The sequence below is a fragment of the Phoenix dactylifera genome, chromosome 1, assembly GCF_051530095.1.
Source record: "Phoenix dactylifera cultivar Ajwa chromosome 1, Ajwa_hap1_PhDact_Kaust_v1.1, whole genome shotgun sequence".
Lineage (NCBI taxonomy): Eukaryota > Viridiplantae > Streptophyta > Magnoliopsida > Arecales > Arecaceae > Phoenix > Phoenix dactylifera.
In genome coordinates this window covers 64,550,703-64,569,562 of record NC_143190.1, presented here as the reverse complement: position 1 = coordinate 64,569,562, position 18,860 = coordinate 64,550,703, and the positions used below count along the sequence as shown (strand labels likewise).

The 18,860-nt window shown below is 41.2% G+C and overlaps 1 protein-coding gene and 1 long non-coding RNA gene across 3 annotated transcripts; both read right to left on the bottom strand.

Moving 5' to 3' along the window:
- Window positions 1-210: 210 nt before the first annotated feature.
- LOC103697026 (uncharacterized) lies at window positions 211-8,355 on the bottom strand. Its single transcript, XR_016398026.1, has 6 exons — window positions 5,382-8,355; window positions 4,971-5,095; window positions 3,817-4,020; window positions 1,234-1,513; window positions 1,110-1,162; window positions 211-297 (listed from the first exon to the last, which is right to left on the bottom strand). It is a non-coding gene; the product is annotated as an uncharacterized LOC103697026 (long non-coding RNA).
- Window positions 8,356-9,968: 1,613 nt separating this feature from the next.
- On the bottom strand, window positions 9,969-15,387 carry LOC103697027 (importin subunit beta-1-like). 2 transcript variants are annotated; one of them, XM_008778788.5, is made up of 3 exons: window positions 15,096-15,387; window positions 11,322-13,747; window positions 9,969-11,221 (listed from the first exon to the last, which is right to left on the bottom strand). In XM_008778788.5, exons 2-3 carry the CDS (start codon window positions 13,736-13,738, stop codon window positions 11,023-11,025), a joined length of 2,616 nt encoding a protein of 871 aa, XP_008777010.1. In that variant the 5' UTR covers window positions 13,739-13,747; window positions 15,096-15,387; the 3' UTR covers window positions 9,969-11,022. The 2 variants fall into 2 exon arrangements, with proteins under 2 accessions (XP_008777010.1, XP_088565656.1); XM_088709530.2 differs by having other exon boundaries at window positions 11,322-14,129; window positions 15,096-15,293.
- Window positions 15,388-18,860: the final 3,473 nt, after the last annotated feature.

The window sequence follows — 18,860 nt, the reverse complement described above, 5'->3', positions numbered from 1 at the left end:
CGGTTTATTTATGGGAACTGATTCATCAAAGGGAGAGGAATATGAGAGAGCAAGTACATGACCTCAATAACAACCATAAAAAATAACAGCATGGGATCATAATCTCTACTGCTTTGTTTAGTGGCATGCATACATACATACATGCATGCGTACATACTTTATGTGGGGATGGGCAAATGGGAGTTACGGATTCTTGCCGCCATTCCCTGGCTTCCCCTTCCTGGGATCATGTTTGGGGTTAGCTCCTCCGTCGTCATAATCCAGTGTGATCTCCCCTAGAGCCCTTATTGCACGTATCTGGACATCAAGACATTTTTAAAAAAGGGTAAGAGAGAGCAAATATAGATACTTACAATAATAATTTATCATGCAGACAGAAAGTCATCTAGAAATTTATACGTGATACAAGCTAAAATTCATGGGGCAGATGATTCTTTCTTTACATGTCAAAATACATTTTTGTGCTTGTGTGAGTGTGACCGGACAAGGTAAGAAACCTCTTTCCATAAGATTGCATGGAGCAGAGTTATGGACCCAAAGTACTGCAATGATGCTCCACAATCAACAGTGTTCACAGATCAAATTCTTGATTATTTTTGTCTAGCAGTTTCTTTTTTTTTTTTGAATGATCCATGCTTTTTGGTTTTCCTTAATGTGTTCCATGGTATAAAAAACAGGTTATCTGAATATTACATATGATCATAGGAAGATGATGGCATCACTACAAAACCTTGATTATATGCTGAATGTAGCATAAATGCAAACTATATGTCAAACAACGGTCCATGTTGGATTACTTTGTAGTTTCTCTGGCTATTCTTCACGAACCATCACCAGTTTTTTCAGACTATAAACACAGGATTTAACTAACATGAAGGTGCTTCGGCGCCACTTTAAAATCAGAGCACCATTCTTCATACCACAGCCAACTTGTGATAGCACATGAAGCAGCATTTCTAGCTGCACGCGTGCGGCCTCTAAGATTTAGGAGAACCAGAAAACCTTGTCCCGGCAACAAAGTTCATGCCTGAATGGGTGTTCAGCATTATGCAAGGAGCATTTATTTGTATGCAGAAATTTGAATATGGGGGCATAGCCATCCACATTACCTTGCTCACCAAGTGTCCAGGTTTAATTCCATCCTCAATGCTCTGGACTGGGCCTGTGGAATAAAAATTGCTTAACAAATCAAGAAACAAATGGAGTACAGAGACAGGAAAAAAAATTACGTACTTGAAGACGTCTCAAAAAGAAGAATTAGGAAAATGAGAATGAGGACAGGCACGAGTCTTGGCATGGTTAATGCTACTGCTGCTGTTCTCAGGAGCTGGTGGGTGTTAAAGGGAGGGGTGTGGCTCCTCTTATGCTCGACTGGTGGCAGCTGAAAAAGCCTTGTAGGTTTTTGACATGGTCCACAACTCATGATTGTCTTCTAGAATGATGATGATATCCATTAGCCCACCAACAAGAAGTCAACTGCACTAACTTCAGATACTTCAGAATTCTTGATTCCCTGTTCACCACCAAAAAGCTTTTTTATGTGGTGGTAGAAGCAAAACATACATGCCTCTTGCATGCTTCAACTCCCTCAGTTATTAGCCTAGCCAACTCAATATTATGTTATACCAGCTTCATTACGATTTAATTAAATTTTACAAACCCCACAGGTACCACTTCCAAACCTAAGGAAAAAAAAATCCTGTCTGAAGAGTAGTTTCGTTTCAACCTTTTGCAACTGCATGTCAAGTGGCAACAGACAATCAAAGAGTTTGCTTAAAGGAAGACGCATGGTCTGCCGTACCAGTCGGTACGGATCGGTACCGGCCAGTACATACCGGTACCGAATCCTACCGGTATGGTACAGCTATATATTTCGGTACCGAACCGTACCGATGCGTACCGGCCCGTACCGATGCGTATCGGCCCGAGCCGATGCGTACCGGCCCGTACCGATGCGTATCGGCCCATGCCGATCCGGTACCGACGCATACCGATCGATACCGACCCGTACGATCCGGTACCGGCCTGAACCGACCAGTCCGTACCGGCTCTAAATTTTTTTTGGCTTTTAGCCCCATCGGTACCGTACCGGTTCGGCTCGGTTTGGTTCGGTACCGTACCGGTACCGATGCCCACCGGTACGTCGGTACAGTCAGTACTGCGTACCTTGGGCGGAGACGTGAAAGCATTTCAAGAGGAGGGCGATAAGATACTACAAGTTAGAGCACAGAAGAAAAGCCCTGCTACTTAACTTTCACCATTTTTTTACAGAATGCCTAAGAGAAGAATTAATACAATGCTAGCTTTTGGGAAGGGCTACCACAAACTATGTGACAAGATAACTAATTTCAAGTCATAACAGCAATATCTTGTCAGGAAATATATAAATATATAAAAACAAATTCAATCCATTTTTCACATTCATAAAAGGAGCTTAAGGAATGGCAGTTTGACAATGACATCTGATTATATGCATCTTAATTCTTAAATACCCAGCAAAATGCAGGAGTTTCCCAAGGGAAGATAAAAATAAAAAACAAGTGAAAGAATCTAAGCTGAGCCATATGGAGTGGATTAAGCATGTCTCTAATAAACATGCGTGAGAGAGTGACAGCAAAAGGAGGTGCAAGAAAAGAACAAGGTAAGAACGCACCAAGTAATAGTCAAAACAAAACCACTGGATGATCCTCTGGTGCTGCACACTGTTACAGATCTTCTTGCTCCCGCTTTCTATTTTACTTTCTATATTTGTGTATTTCTCTGTTCTCTTACCCATCTGATATTCATAGTCTGGTTGCGTGAGGTGTTTCTGTCTATGGGAAAAATTCGGACCTCTCCCACCCACCACCACTGTATTGTTAGTAGAATCGGGACCAAGATACGGGTGGTGGCCATCCTATCATTAAGGTCACCACTTTCATGAAGTTGACCACCTATCCATATCCCTAGCTTTATTTCCCTGCCATACAACAGTGCGTATATACTCCCACTACCTTCGGTTTTATCACAGCATTAGGTCTCCACCACCATCAAGAAACAAAAAAGTCAGTAATATGACTCCTATTACCCTAAACCTGTTGTACTTCTAAGAAAAAAGAGGGGAACTATAATTCCTTGATGTGCTACTGAAACGAATAATACTTTATGCACAATGTTTAACATTTTACACAGTCCACATGACTAATGCAATGTTTAGCATTTTACACAATGCACATGACTCATGCACGACTGCACATATCAATGGGCCACATCTGTGCGGCATCTCCATGCTCCCCATGTCTCTATCTCCTTTATTTTGAGACATGGGCAAAAGTTGAGCATAATGCGATGTCCATACCAATGTTGAAGTTTAGTCTGAGTAGATTCTCAATCCTTTAACTAGATAAGCATATCAATTTTATCGTTGCCACTTTCTTTTTCTTTTTGCACAAAATTTTGATGCCAGTATGTTGAATCAATTAAACTGGAAACATGAACAATTTGCATTCATAGAGAACTATGTATTTGTTTAACCACAAAGACATCAATATCATCGTTGCTATTTTTCCTTTTTGAACAAAATTTTGATGCAGGTATGTTGGATTAAATAAACCAAAAGAGAAATAATGTGCATTTATGCACAAGTATTTATTTATTAGCTGATGTGGGAAAATGATCAAAGAAATTTCAAACTTCAAAGGCCTATAATCCAAAAGTTTGCACAATTTCTAAAAGAAATTTATTGTTTACTTCAGATATATTTTCCCTATTCATTAACACTTTACATTATAGAACTACAGCAATATAAGCTTAGGTCCAATGTCTCAAATAATGTACCTCTAATATTTGGTATTATGCTCTTAATTCTTAGCCATGACTGTGCTGCCATGAAGAAATGTCTTCTACTCCCTGAACATCACCAAACCTAAAAAGGACCAGAATGCCAATGGCTAGCATTCCCGATTGTCTTCATAGCGACTCTCAGCAGCTATACAACAAGAGAGTTCAGTACAATATGTACTTCAGCATCTGCATCAGGATCTGGAAGTCCCAGAAAATAGAATGTTATGAAATATTCAATCAAATGATTTGGTTATTATGCACAAATAGTGGATGAACAGTTAGCAAATCTGTATATCATGATAGTGGAAGAATTTGAAAGCATGTGAACTACAGGTATTCATATTAATTTCAAACACTTCGATATGTTTTAGCTTTTAAATTGGATTCGTAGGGCAGGATCTGAAATATACAGAAGTAATCCCACTATATAGCTACACCAGTTTTCTCACTCCTTTTCTTGTGGACATTGAACTCCTGAATTTTGAAATCTTCTTGATGTTTTTTTTCAACCAACCCCTAGATATCTGTCCAGAATCCATGTTGCACTTTGCACTTAGCCGAAGGCAAACTACATTGGCCAATGACACATCCTAGTTTCTCATAAGATTTTGAAAACAAGTTTAACATAATAGCGAAATGTTGTTATAGTTATGCTATCCATGAATGCATTAGATTACTTCCTGCATCCTCCGAAGCTGTCAGGTGGGACAAAAAGAGTAACATCTGAGCCAGCTATCATCGCACAAGTGGTAGAAAGTCACTCCTCTCACCTCTCTCTAATGATGTTTAAACAAAAAAACTCAATACAAGACTAGATATTTCAAAATTCAGCAACCAAAAATATCATCCTAGACCATGCATGTAAATACATCCCCTAACTGAAGTTTATATATACCTAGTTCATTAAAAAGACAGATTTTGACAAATGCACAAATCTATGCATTTGCGAATGTGGGATGGGAATATTTATGTTAGTCTCTGCAATCTGTATACTTGTATTGTTTATCTAAAGATAATAAGGTACACAATTAAATAGTTTTTTGGATTGAATATTTTAAATCTGTGCACATGCAGGCATTCTTATAAGAAGGCATAGAATTGAGCATGAAGACAAATAGACATGTAATATCTGTTCCATCTTATTTTACCTGATATCTCTAGCAGGTTCAGCATACATTCAAGTAAATTTGACTCTCCCTGTAATTACATGTCTTTAGCCACTAGTCATGGCCCCAAGAATTAAGCCACTGAGATGTAAATATAAGAAGAGTACCTGCAGAGGGTGTTTTTTATAAAAAGACAAAATAGTATGTCAAATTAAATGTTTCAAACTTCCAATGATAATTAGCAATCATGCTTCTATTCCACGCATATATGTGTGTGAAACTATCATGTGATCACAGGAGCACAGAGTATCTTTTAATCAACTGCAATAGCACATTTTTTCCACAAATAGATTGATTGAAAATTTGATAAGCAGGCAAGAATATAAAATAAAAACATATAAGCATGGAAATAAAGAATTATTGCATGTTACATCATGCTTGTTAGGTAATCACCTCTATAGAAGAAACGTGCTCCTCTATAATCATACAATGGGAAAGCCTTTAAGTCCAACTTTGCTTGGCATATGACATCTTCTTGTTTTTAATATAAATATGAGAACAGAGGGCACATTTACACCATTTTCCCCACCCATGCAGCTACTGCTATCTTCAATAAACACATCTACTTAGTTCAGTTCTCACCCTTAAGGAACTAACCTTCTGGAACTTAGAGTGCATTTATCAAGCCAGACGGAAACCAAAGTAGGAAACAAGTTCAAATCGTTTCCACATAGCAAGATAAGATAAGATAGGGCGGTCTTATAGGAAAACTGAACTCTCCCAGCAAGAAGCCCTCGAAACAAACAAATAAGAGAGATAGAGAGAGGTAGGTTATCTTAAGAAGGAATAGAGAAAGGGAAAGATAAAGGGAGGGAGGGAAATAGGGATTTTGTTGCCAATTACTAATGCCCCTAGATCTTGTAGCACACTGTGACTTGCTCTTTGCTGTTCATTGCTGCTTGACATCTTACCTTGTCATCTCCAAAGCCCTAAAATAAAAGAGAGAAAAGAAAAACAATAAGAAACACCAAATGAAGACAATAGGTAGGGTGAGGCAGATTAAGAATAGTTGCTAGATTTTTTGTTCGGACATCCTTTTATCGTAAGGATTTTACTCTAGCTTGATAAGTAACAAAAATGTAAATGCTATAATATATTAGGGAGTGAATTTATCAATCTCCTTAAAGAATACATTTGTGAAACTACCCTCCTGCTCAGGAAAATCAGTTAAAAACCGCATGGCATTAGTTCTTGAGTGTTTTTCCCACTTATGTATTGTTCTCGCATACATTTCCTCTCAAAGTCATTAAGGTATATATAACCAAAAAACATAAAGCAGGCCTCCAAGGATATTTCTCATGCTTGCGCTCATGACCAGTCACCATACAACAGAAAAAACATGCATGCTATCTCTAGCCAAAACCATATCCATGAAGCCTGGTCCCAGCTACTTCAGATGGGGTTTATGAAACCTTATTCGCCAAGAATTCCTGTTTAGGGTTGCCCTCTGATGTATGTTAAGGAGTTTATCTTTTCACAACCTCCATCCACATAACTTCTTTCTCCTCTTCCCACGCCTGTCAATAAAGGTTAAAGTATATCTCCCTACCAAAACACTCTTAGATCTCTGTTATAAACAAGCATAACATCTCACCCAATTTTCCATCATTTTCTTTTAATATTCTAAATTCTTAGTCTATCCTTCCCCTATTTACCACAGATCCATCTACACATTCTTATCTTTACTACATTCTCCATTTCGGAGTTTGACATGTTTTCTTACAATTGACTGCCAACCTAACTTCAGTCCTTCACCTTCTTCCATCTGGACTTAGGTTCGGCATTGACAAAATTAAATGTGCTTCCATTTGTATACAAAATATAATAGGAAAAAACCAAGATGCAGGGGTGGAAATTAGTTGAATCACTCCTGCATTTTTTATTTAAATCCATGATCCATCAGGAGACACTTGTCCCAAGAATTTGTGCTTCAAAGTAAATAATAATAATATTAATAATTGCCTCAACTTAAATACATTTGTAATAGAAAATCACAAAATCATGATTTAAGAGAATAAACACAATTGATGATACTTTCTTTCTACTGCTCATTCTTTAAACAGAGAGCTACAAACATAGATTCAGCAACAAGAAACAGAGAGCTACAATGCATGTATCACATTTTTATGGTAAATGTGATACATGCATTGTAAACAAATCAACGATAATTTAGTCTTATGATGGACTTAAGATGTAAGTCTACTGTATGTTGAGAAATTGATAAACATCGCATGACTGGATTTACCAAGAAAATTTGATTGGTACCATATAACGGTACAATAGATCCAATGGGAAAAATAGTCCATGTCTGGAATGAGTGACAAAGGCTGCATATATAATATGCTTATAAAATTCACTTATCTCACATCTAAATTCAGTAAAACAATATGGAAAAGAAATTAAAGCAACCATTCAATAAAAGATAAATTTTGTTTATAGACTGGAGACACACAGAATAGCCTAGTGAAGATTGCCAGTATAAAATAGCTTTTCTTTTAACAAAAGAAAAACTGATCATAGGAAGTCTGATATTTGTGCATCACTTGAAATTTCAGATGACCATGCATTATCAACTGAGAAAATGCTGTTGATGCACAAATACGACAAGCTTCAAAAGAAAAGGCAAATGATTATCCAACTTCTTCAGCAGCTGGGTAAATGAGAAACCTAATCCACCCCATCTAAGATCTACTTTTCCTTTGAGCATAACATGATCCTGTATCTGTATTAAACTAAGTAAGCTCAATTATGTGAGTCAGATTAGTTTTTGTGTTGTATAACACAGCTAAAACATAACAGAAAAAGAAATGGAAGCTTTTGTTTCAAACAATGTTTCTAATTTTTTATTACCCAACATCATGATATATGAAAATTTTCAGCAGAAAGTAGTTGATTACACATCTTCCAAACAGATGCATGTGCTCCAACAAATCCTTCTGGACCGTTCTAATTTTTTTTTCTGCTGAACTAACCATTCGGAGCATCTATGCAAACAGAAAAAAGTCAACCTTTTGTCAAATTATCAGCCCCATTTTTGCACGAATTTAGTGTTTACTCGATTAGATACTTGAGCACGCATTGGTAATGATAATTAAATTCTAAGCGACCAACCAAATAGACAAATATGTCGATCAAGATGGCTAAATTTGCTGTAGCGTTAGATGCCCATGAAATCGACATTTTCAATCACAGCTTGTCACCTACAAAGAGTGGAGGTTTCTCGTCCTTTCATTCCTCAGATACAACAACGCTTTCTTATATTCAGCATCCACGTTTTAATCCGTACATTAGATATAAAAAAATCCACCGAAGAAGAGGAAAGCAAATATGAAATGAAGAATACCAATCAAGATGCTAGCTAAGGGTAACATACCGGCAAGGGCATTCGAAGTTTCGAACACATGAACACTGAAAGAATTCTAAAATCATGGCTACCTAAGAAACGAAAGTCAGCTCTAATTTCGGAGATCCTTTACGTTTTAATCATCCATATATAAGAAAATTAATAAAGATTTTGGCCAAAAAAAAAGAAGAAAGAAAGATTGGAAAGGGAAAGAGACCGGCAAAAGAATGGCAGGACCAGGAGCGACATCGATGGCGAGGGCCCACATCGGTGGTGGAATGCCATGAGCGACCGCACCTTGAGGCCTGGACCTCGGTGCGGTGCTAAAGGGAACCAGAGGCCATGCAGCCGCACCAACACCCTTATTCGTCTTCGTCCGCTCTCTCGCCGCGAGAGAGAGAACCTGAAACTTTCGACGGGCGCCCGCGATGGGGCCGAGGTAAACACCTCGGAGGTAATTATTATATTAATATAAGGACCTTTCCTCATATATATTCCTTATCGGCCCCGGCCCGTTCCGGCCCATACATTCCCAAGGATTAGTTCCGAGATCTAGTGAGTTCATATCGACTGCAGCTACTTATCGGGCGGTCCGGGATGGGTTCGGGCTGGGTTCAGGCCAGATGACTGCACCAATTTCTATGGCCCCCGGCCTTCGGACCTCTTTGCCTGGCCCAAGTCCGCTACATATGGGGTTTCGAGCTTCGAGGCCGGGCCTTGGGCACCAAAGCCCTTATTTTTTTTGATTGCTTTGTGGGATTCGGGATCTAAAGGATAATAGGGAAGTAACAATTAGAAACGTTAAGGTTAATATAGTACATTAAAGAATATATAATATATTTATTAATTTACAATTTATAAAATCGGGTTCGGGCTGGGTCCGATCGATGTAAACCCAAGTATGGACCATATAAAAAAATGGGCTTGATTTTTAGGCCCATCCCCATCCATTGGGCTGAAAAATCAGGGCCGAGTCCGTCCCGGGATAAGCAGGTTCAACCTAAACCAAGGGATGCTTTCGCGTACATATAGCTGACAGAGAAGGATGCGAATTGTGAACCAAGAAAATTCTGAACATAACCATTAATCTCACTACTACTTGTCAGTTTCTGCCTCCACCGTGGATGCATGCTTCTATCACTCAGTTGATCTGAACGTTGTCTGAAATCACTGGTCCTCAATTTGTGGAAGCCACATGGATGGCGGATGATTGAACTGAGGGGACCAGCCAGACACAGAAACCACAAAGGATCTGAGCTAAGGAAGGGTGAAATACACCAATTTATCTCCGCATATACGAGGGAAAACCCACCAATAACAGAGCCTGGCTGTAAAAGGTGCACTAGATTTCATAAGAAGATCCACAGACGGTCGGCAGTAAATGATAAAGTAATGAGAGGGGTGTAAGACCAAATAAGGTACGCTCGTATCCTGTGAAGTTGTATGATTATTTTTTTCTTTTTAATGCTGATCTTTTTGCGTAAAGGTGTTAGGGGTTGATAAAAACACACAGACCTTTCACCGATCTGTGGACCGCAGGATATCCGAACCAAGGAATTGCTTCCTGCGAAATACTCCTTCCAGCCTATGCAGCTCTTGATACAAGCTACCACAGGAACAAGACTAAAAAATAGAAGTTGGATCGCCTGCAATGCTAATGCAAAGGCAAATAAATATTTAGAATGCTGCCACGTATGATATGACATGGCCCAAAACCAAATAAAAAAAATTCATATTACCAGCAGACTGAAACACTAGGGCTGGGGAAAAATTGCACAAGCCCCATTCCGTGCAACAACAACAAGCTACACAGATACATACGGGCAAACTATCTTTCATAATGGCTTACACGGTTTTAAGTATGATCTCAGAAGAAGAGCCCACTGGAAAGGGAACAGAAATAGGGTGGCGAGCAAAGGTTTATCTAGATATATGCAATGCAATTGCATATGGATGCTTAAGACACTTGTAGAAATGATGAAATGACTGACGCAACAACATATAGAAACCTGATTACATATGGGTAATGCTTACAACAAAAACCACATGTAACTCCAAAGTATCCAGAGGCGGGGGATGATGAAATGCAGACAGACCAACTGCTGAAACAATGCAAGACCAAGACAAAATGCCAAAAAAGGAAGATTATAAAAAAAAAGGCTAAACAATGCAGAGTCCGGGGCAAGAAATATATATTTCCAACTTGACCAAAGTGGAGGAGAGCATGGTGAAACAAGAAATTGCTCTTGCGAGGAAAGTAAAATCCTGTTTAGCACTGGGTGCTATTCGCTTGCGACGGCCAACCTAATATTGCTTGCCCGCAGGAAAAGGATAGCATCGGAAGGTCACAAATAAAATGCAATGAGCATAACTGACGCTGACAGTGACACAAAGGTCTTATGCAAGCCATGAAAATGAGACCTCAGGCTGTGCAGCCAACAGAAACAGAGCTCCCTCCAGCTTTTTCGAGAAGGGACATAATTATCCTACTTCTTGGTGCAAATGAAAAGGGGAACCCGACTCCATGTTGCCGATGCATGAGCTAGCAACAACTGGTAAGACTCCACCCCTGGTAAGACTCCACCCCTTTTGTGCGAAACTGGTGATGACCGACACACACGTATGCAATCCCAGACCAGACTTGACACGACCCAAATGCATATGCAGACTTCTAAGGCACCGGAATTATCATCAACCAGCAATTGCCCGACTGATAGCTAACTTAGCCCAATCGGCAGCTTCTTTAATCAAATGGTCATCAGATGACAAGCATTCTTCCAAAAAGTCTTTGCTCGAAACAGACTGATTTATCAAAGGACCGGCATGACTGCCTAGTGTATCAGCCAAATCGCCCAGAACACCTATTGCAGTCTTCATCACTGTATCATCCCTGATAAACACAAGAAACCAGACATGGGTAATCATCGACAAAATGATTAATGAAACATATAAAGAATAGCTGAAAAAAGAGCCATGGTCTGGAAACTCACATGTCCTTCTCGTTGTACAGAGCATCCAGGAACTGAAGGACGTGAGGAGCATACGGCAACAGCAACTGGGTCTTCGGAGAGTTCTTAAAACCTTGCAATATGCCAGAGTAAGCTTCCAAAATTCCATTCCTGAGCTGATTTGTGTACTCAAGCATTTCATCATCAGCAGTCGCGGCATGTGCAGATAGCTCTGCTGCGCTCTGGAGCATAGGCATGGCATAAATCAAATACTTCTCAAAGCTCTCCCCTATTGCCAAAGCAAGATCGCCAAAGCACGAAAATATTGGGGGCTTCACAGATCTGTGCAGCTGATTGCTGGACAGATCCTTGAGGAGTTGTGTCATGATTCCATCACAAAAAGGCAAAATCTTATCCTCCAATGCCCTGCATAAATCTCCAACAACACCAACAGTGATGGCACAGACCTGATACTCCTCAAAGTTTTGGAGACCCATTTCCAGATAAGGATAAAATCCTTGCATATACTTGACAAAATTTGCACCTGTGGCGTATGCCAAAGCACCAATAGCAAGCATAGCCTCTTCATGAACTGTTGCATTTCGGCAAGCAAAAACCCTCAAAAAGAGATCCATTATCTGATCTGCGTACTGCAAGAAGGCATACTTTGTTGTCTCTGATGCCCCCAACTTCTGGATAATCACCTGCAAGCACCCACAAAGAAGGCCCTGCAACTCATTTTGCTTCTCTCTCTCATCAGATGACAGCTTCTGTCCCTCAAGAGTTTGGTGGAGCTCCATCATGATAACCGGCACCAACTGCATCACTATTGGAGCTGTCTCATCTGTCGAACACCTCACAACTTCATTCAGAGTCTCATAAGCTGCAGTTCGCAGACGAGATTCTCCAGCATCTTCTCTGTGGGTAACATTGAGGAGAGCCTGGATAATCTCCTGGAAGTAAGGAGACAATGGTGATGCTGGACCAACATCCTCATAACCTTGAGCAAGGAAATAGAGAGCGCCACAGGCCTTTTCAGCAACATTAGGGACATCTTTCATGCTCTGAAGCAGGACTGTGAGGATCTGCTGACAATTTTCTGGTGTTATTATAGGTGTTTCCACAGTTGAGCCATGAAGAAACTCAAATATTCTTCCGAGAGTCCATGCAGTAGTATCTTTGACATGATTATTTGGATCTTTCATCAATGCAGTCAGCATAAAGTTCAGGGCAACATTGACAATGCGAGTGAGCTTGTCTGGTGATGGGCCCTCCAAAATAGAACCAAATGCATATGTTGCTGCTTCCCTTTGCCTCCAATCTGGTTTTGTTATGTTTTCTTCAATAAAGGGCATCACAAGAGGGACTATGTCATCTCCAACAGTCCTTGCAACCAAACCCAAGCATGTTCCCCCAGCCATTGCAAGATTCCAAGCCCCTTCATCCTGATCTTGATCTTCCTCCTGCTTAAGGAGTGTCTCCAATAGCATAGGAACTAAAGCAGGAAGAGCCTGCTTAATAAAATAAAAGCAAGGGATGTCAGAATCAGCAGTAAAATCACCTCCATACTCATCCAAGATGTCAATTTCCTCATCACAGATTGAGCTCCAAAACTCTATAGCCTGAAGAGCAACAGGCTCTTCATCTTCCCTCACAGCTTTGGCTGTAATATTAAATATATCCTGCATGTATGATGCAAGCTTATCATAATAGGTAGATGAAATAGCGACCAAACACTCAAATGCCGCCTGTCGTATCTTCACCACGGGTGACAGAGTCGCTTCACAAACAACTCTCATAATATAGTCCCTCTCCATGTCATTTGAGAAATTAGCCTGCGCAAATCCCAATGCATTGTACAATGCTCGTGTAGCAGCCAACCTGACATCAGGGCTCCCCTCAGAAGCATTCATGCCCTGAACAACTGCGGTAAGTATTTTATTCACTTGGTCTTGGTCAACAACCTGGGGAGAAACTTCCTCGCACAAATAACCGAGGGTTTCAAGTGTTGCTTGCTTGACATGAGGCTGGAGCTGGTGTATGTTGGACAGTAAAGAGCCTATGAGTTCAGGCCATTGCTTCTGGGGCAATTCAATACCTGCAATTTTAGCAATAACTTGGGATGCAGTGGACCTAGCATCAGGTACAGGAGAAGAAAGGGTCTGCAACAAGTATGCTTTGATCTGGGCCTTCACACCCATATCCAAAGATAACCATCTTTGCACAAGTTCATTTTTCCTATGCTGCTCCTTTGCATCCAAGGCATTTTTAAGAATCAAGCCAGCTAATTTACGGCTATCCACTGGCTTCTCATTGTTTGCCAACTCACTGGAAAGAGACAGCAAAAAAGCAGGAAGATTTTGTTCCTGAAATTGTTTCAGGCTTTCTTCTGCATGTTTCCGAATTGAACCATCCACTGACTGTGCATTTAAGAGGATCTGGGTTACTTCCATTGCCATCTTGTGCTTCTGAGAGGGAAGGAAAAAAAAAAAGAGAGAAGCAATCAGATACAGCTAAAATGTGGCCTTCTTTTTTTCCTTCTTTTCAAAAAAAAGATTTCTTATATCATCTTCTATCCCCATGGCCCACAGCGCAGGTGCTTCGACCCTGAATAAGAACCTTCTATAACAGCCTGGAGCTAAGTGCCATATATTCAGAACCACAGAAAAAGGAGCACCCAAAGTTTGCAAATGCGAACAGGCTGCTCAACTTTAAGTTCATGCCACAGTTACATGAAGGGCCCAAGAGAACTTAGATAAGCCCACAAGAAATCAGGCATTATTTCAGTTGTTCATTAGCGAACATAATACAATCAACAGAACATATGCTTGAATTCATTTAACATTCTCCCTACAAAGAAACAAATGATCTCAAAGGAAATCCAATAAAAAATGACAGCACCAAGAGTGAAAAACCAATAGTTAGAAGGGCAAGCCTAATATGGATGATACGTAATATAATCTTGTTCATCATATTATAGATACAAATGAAGCAAAAGAAGAAGCACCAAGGGTACGTCAAAAACTATATGATATTTTCACTACATCTGTTCAGTATAAGGAGCACTATCCCCAATCAAAAGGTGAAGAGATCTGTACTAATCTATATCACCCAACTAAACGATTAAAACATGAACAAGAAAAAATTGAAACTTGAGAAGCAAATTCAAGCAAAAAGACACATAATAAGATCAATCTCGTCGGACTGATTATTAATATTTATGAACCAAGCTGAAATGCATCAACCATAACTGACTAAACAGGCCGCAAATATCAGCAGCAACAATAAGGCCAGATCTTCAGTATGTTTTCTTAATTTCTCAATATAAACAGCAGATCTGAACAAATCCATAAGGCAGTTTTAGTTAACAGTACGCTAATTTTTACAGATCAACAAAAATGAAATCCAGGGTTCATACTATATTTATCAAAATTTCAACTTTATGTCATCCATGACTCTTTTCAGTCCCAAACCCACAAGAAAAAAAGAACAGATTACTTGAAAATAAGCCATGATTTATAACCCATCGAACCTTGGTAAGGAAAAGAATTAGTGCGCAAATCCGAATACCAACAACACCAAATAAATCCCTAATTCCAAACCATCTGAATCACAGTAAACAAGAGACCGGAACAAGGAAAAAAACACTGAAATCGAATTAGCGAAAGGCCACCTTTACGAATTAAAACCGTGGATCAAGAACCCTGATCCACCAATAAAACCCTAGTGGCTTGCGCGGGGACAAACCGGCTAAATTCCTCAAATCTGGCCCAAATCGAATGGAAAAAAAAAAAGGCTGTCTTTGAGATAACTTACAGATATTCTTCGACGCCCCGATCGCCGGAGAGATTTCTGAGAGCCGATCGACGATAAGACGCGCGGATTTGGCGGCCGCGGCGCGAAGAGAGTAGAGAAACCCTAGGGAGAGAAAAGAGAAGAAGGGAGAACTGGAAGCGGAAGCCAATTGTGAAGCTGGGAAATAGAAATTCTTCGATATCTATATCTTTTAGTATTTCTATTGAAATATTGATATTCTTACCCTCTTTTAGAGCATCCGGACCTACGATTGTAGGTACCTGTGTAGGAAGAGAAAAACAAAAAGTCGTTCGTGACAGGCTATAGCAGGGCAAATAGGGTGAGTTATTACAAAAAGAGGAGTCACATTATATGTAGTGGGTCTTTAGGGTTCGGGTTGCATCTTTCGCGCGAAAGAATGAGTGATCTTATTTCGACGCCTCCTGTCATCCGGCTGCACAGATCTCGAAGCGACCATTGTACAATCGAACGATGGATTCGCTAAAAGGAAGGTGAATCCTTCTTTTTTCGTGAGAAAGATACAACCCCCTGTCCGGCTCTCCATGGCTGCTGCAAGTTACTTATTTTTAAAAGAAAAAAAAATGATTGCTATATTTTATTCATGTTATTGTAGTATCTGTACCTCCCTTATCACGCCTGATCAGATTTTTGTTTTTTTTTCTTTGTTAATGTACTTTTTCACCCACTTTCTGGGCACCCATGTGTGCACCCTCCGACACTGCGTTTAGGATGTCGACGTGGTTCCATACCAGGGAAGAGCGCACCGGTGTTGGTATGAACACCATAGTGCTGTCGCTTTTGAGATCCTTGGAGTCATGGAACTTCATCTAGGGCAGATAGAATGGCAAAGAAGGCATTTACTTGGTGGCATGAAAGGTGATGGTCTACTAATTGGCGACGAGATGGGCACTGTTGGCGGCGAGACACGCGGCTAGATATATATCCTAGAATCTGATAACCTGTGGAGCGCCCTAATAAAGGCCAAATACGTAGCTCACATAACGATGGTTGACTTTCAGGCAGGGAGTCACTACTCCTTCATTTGAAGGGAGATTTGTTTCAATGCTCCATCGGTGATGGTCGGTCCATTGATATTCTAGAGGACAGTTGGATTCCGAGTAGCCGCTATGTCGGGTGTCGACAATGATTGATTCGGCGAGGCTAGCAGGATGCAGAGTTAGTGACCTGATCCTTCTGAATAGGGCAGGCGAAATGAGGTGTTGATTAGGGAGGCATACGGGGAGTAGCTGCCTGAGAGGATTCTAGCAATTCTGCTACCTAATGGGGAGACGACAGACAAACTAGTTTGGGCGGCCATAGGAAGGGCTAAGGTATGTGCCACGGGCCTGCAAGCAGTGGTGGAAGGGAAGTTCACCGGGCAGATAGATGGAGGATGGATTTGGAGGATGCACGTCCACCCCCGAGTGGCCTTATTTATCTAAAAAGTGGCATGGGGTTGTCTACCGACCATGAGTGTGTTGGCTAGGAGGGGTGTAAGATGTGCAGAAGGTGTCTTGACATGGAGGAGTCTATTAGCCATACTCTTCTCGGATGCCCGTGGGCAGCACAGATTTGGAGGAGGGCCGCTTTTTTCTTGTCGCAGTCCACCGAGTCAGCAGAGGATCCGCTTCTCCATCTGAGGAAATCCATGCGGAGTCCGAGGACTGCCGAGTGGAGTATCACCTGTGCCTATTTAGCGTATCACATATGGTTGAACAGGAACACCCAGGTCTTTGAAGACAAGCGGGCGCCCTCAAGGACTGTAGTGGATAAAGCTCTCCTCCAAGTTGTTGAGATTACCAAGACTACCACGGCAACCTCATCTGGGATGGCTAGGGACATCTAAGACTCCCACTCTACTGTTACAATGCCCAGGATCATCCTTATCTCTTGGGAGCCCCCACCCTCCAGTCATCTCAAAGTGAACTTCAACGGGAGCGTGCCCAGTGATGGAGACAGAGCAGGTATGGGTTGTGTGATCAGAGGTCATGACTCCAAGCTGATTGCTACTAGGGGGCGACTCACTTTTCAAATAACAACCATAAGAACAAAACTCAGGGCAGCATAAGAGGATATCACCTATACAAGACAGGTGTTTGGGCATCCTTCTTAAAGGGGACTCGGCCACGATGATTGAATGGATACTGGATGAGGGGCAAAAGGGGAATTGTAACCCATTGCTCGGCGACATTCATTGGTTGGCGAGAGATTGTAACGCCTTTCAGGTCGTGCATGTATACCGGAGGCGAACAGGGCTGCAGATTGGGTTGCCTCGTTTGCTGCCCAACATTTGGGAGAGGTTCTATGGACATATCATATTGCTGCTCCTCCACCTCTTCACCATCTTCTTCTCTTAATTCTGCTGGTTGTACTCACGCCGAATAACCGTTGTACCATAAAAAAAGAAGAAGTTGTATCGGTTATTATTTTTTCTATTTTTTTTCCAAAGGGGGAAATCCTTAGGAGTTCAAATCCTAGTTAGATATATACTATTCTAATAGTAGTGGAAGATTTGAACTCTAATTATACTGAGGTGAGGTTATTGTTATGTTCAAGAAATTATACTATCATTTAGTACAGGAGCGGCCCAATGTATTTGGGGGCCTAAAGCCGTCTTGTCTTTGAGACTTTCCATGCAGTGGGCTAATCTAAGGCGAACTCACAAGAGGGCCTTTTTTCTTTCCATTTTGTTTTTGAGGCCTTTCCTGTAATGGGCCTTATTTGGGCCGGGGCCTTAGACAACTGCCTCAGTCGCCTAAGGGTTGGGCCGACTCTGATTTGATATTGCTTTAGAAATTGATGTCGTACGAGGAATATGAGATTTTGCCATATCTACAGTGACAAATATGACAAGCGACAAGATTATAAGTTGCAAATTGCAAACTCGGCAGTCGAATACGCTGATGATTCTTCATGGACTACTGTGAGGAAAGGTCACGAGCAACTACTTTCCTAAAAAATAAAGAAAACGGTCCAATCTTCTTCAATTGGAAAGACAAGGAAGAAAACGAGCACCACAAAGATTGTGTATAGATTGGGACTGCATTCTTGATATTTGGACATTATGATTATAAGTATGAAATGATTACATATTTCAACATTCCACTAGATGATCAAAACTAGTTTGCACATTGCATTGTTTCATATTTGTCTAGTGGATAAAGTAAATATCTTTTAACAATAAAAATGCCTTGATCTATTCTGCTGCGGGCTCTTTTTTTTTTTTGGCTAAAAACGGGTTTTCATACAATACGTGTACGAATACACCCAATAAAGTCAAAAAATACTAACTCACGGAGAGCCAGAGGCAGCTCCCCCTCCCCCACCCAAAGGGTGTATCCTGAATGATGAGCCGCGAAGGCAGCCACCCAATCGGCTGCCCCATTGGCTTCTCGAAATACATGCTTGGCCTGAATGGCCACCCCAACCCCACACATCATCCCTATGTCCCGAACTAAGGGGTGGTCTGAGCCCTCACCCCTCAGCCCCTTCTGAATCCAACTGATAACTGTGGCTGAGTCGCCCTCCAAAACAATCGAGCCAGCCTGCAAAGCCTGCCTTGCATATCGAAGACCGGCCCAGGCAGCTCGTAACTCTGTCCCGGGGACCGACGTGCCGAACAGCTGACAACCACCTGCTGCCACCACTCTGGAGTGCGGGTTCCGTATCACATAGCCCGCACCACCTCGCGCGCCTCCATCCAGAACCGATCCATCGAAATTGACCTTGAGGAAACTCGGGGGTGGGGGTTCCCAGGTGAAGAAC

Coding starts and splice junctions, on each gene's coding strand:
- LOC103697027 (XM_008778788.5), bottom strand. CDS start 13,738: ATGGCAATGGAAGTAACCCAGATCCTCTTAAATGCACAGTCAGTGGAT. Junction 11,222..11,321: donor CTGTACAACGAGAAGGACAT/GTGAGTTTCCAG, acceptor TGTGTTTATCAG/GGATGATACAGTGATGAAGA.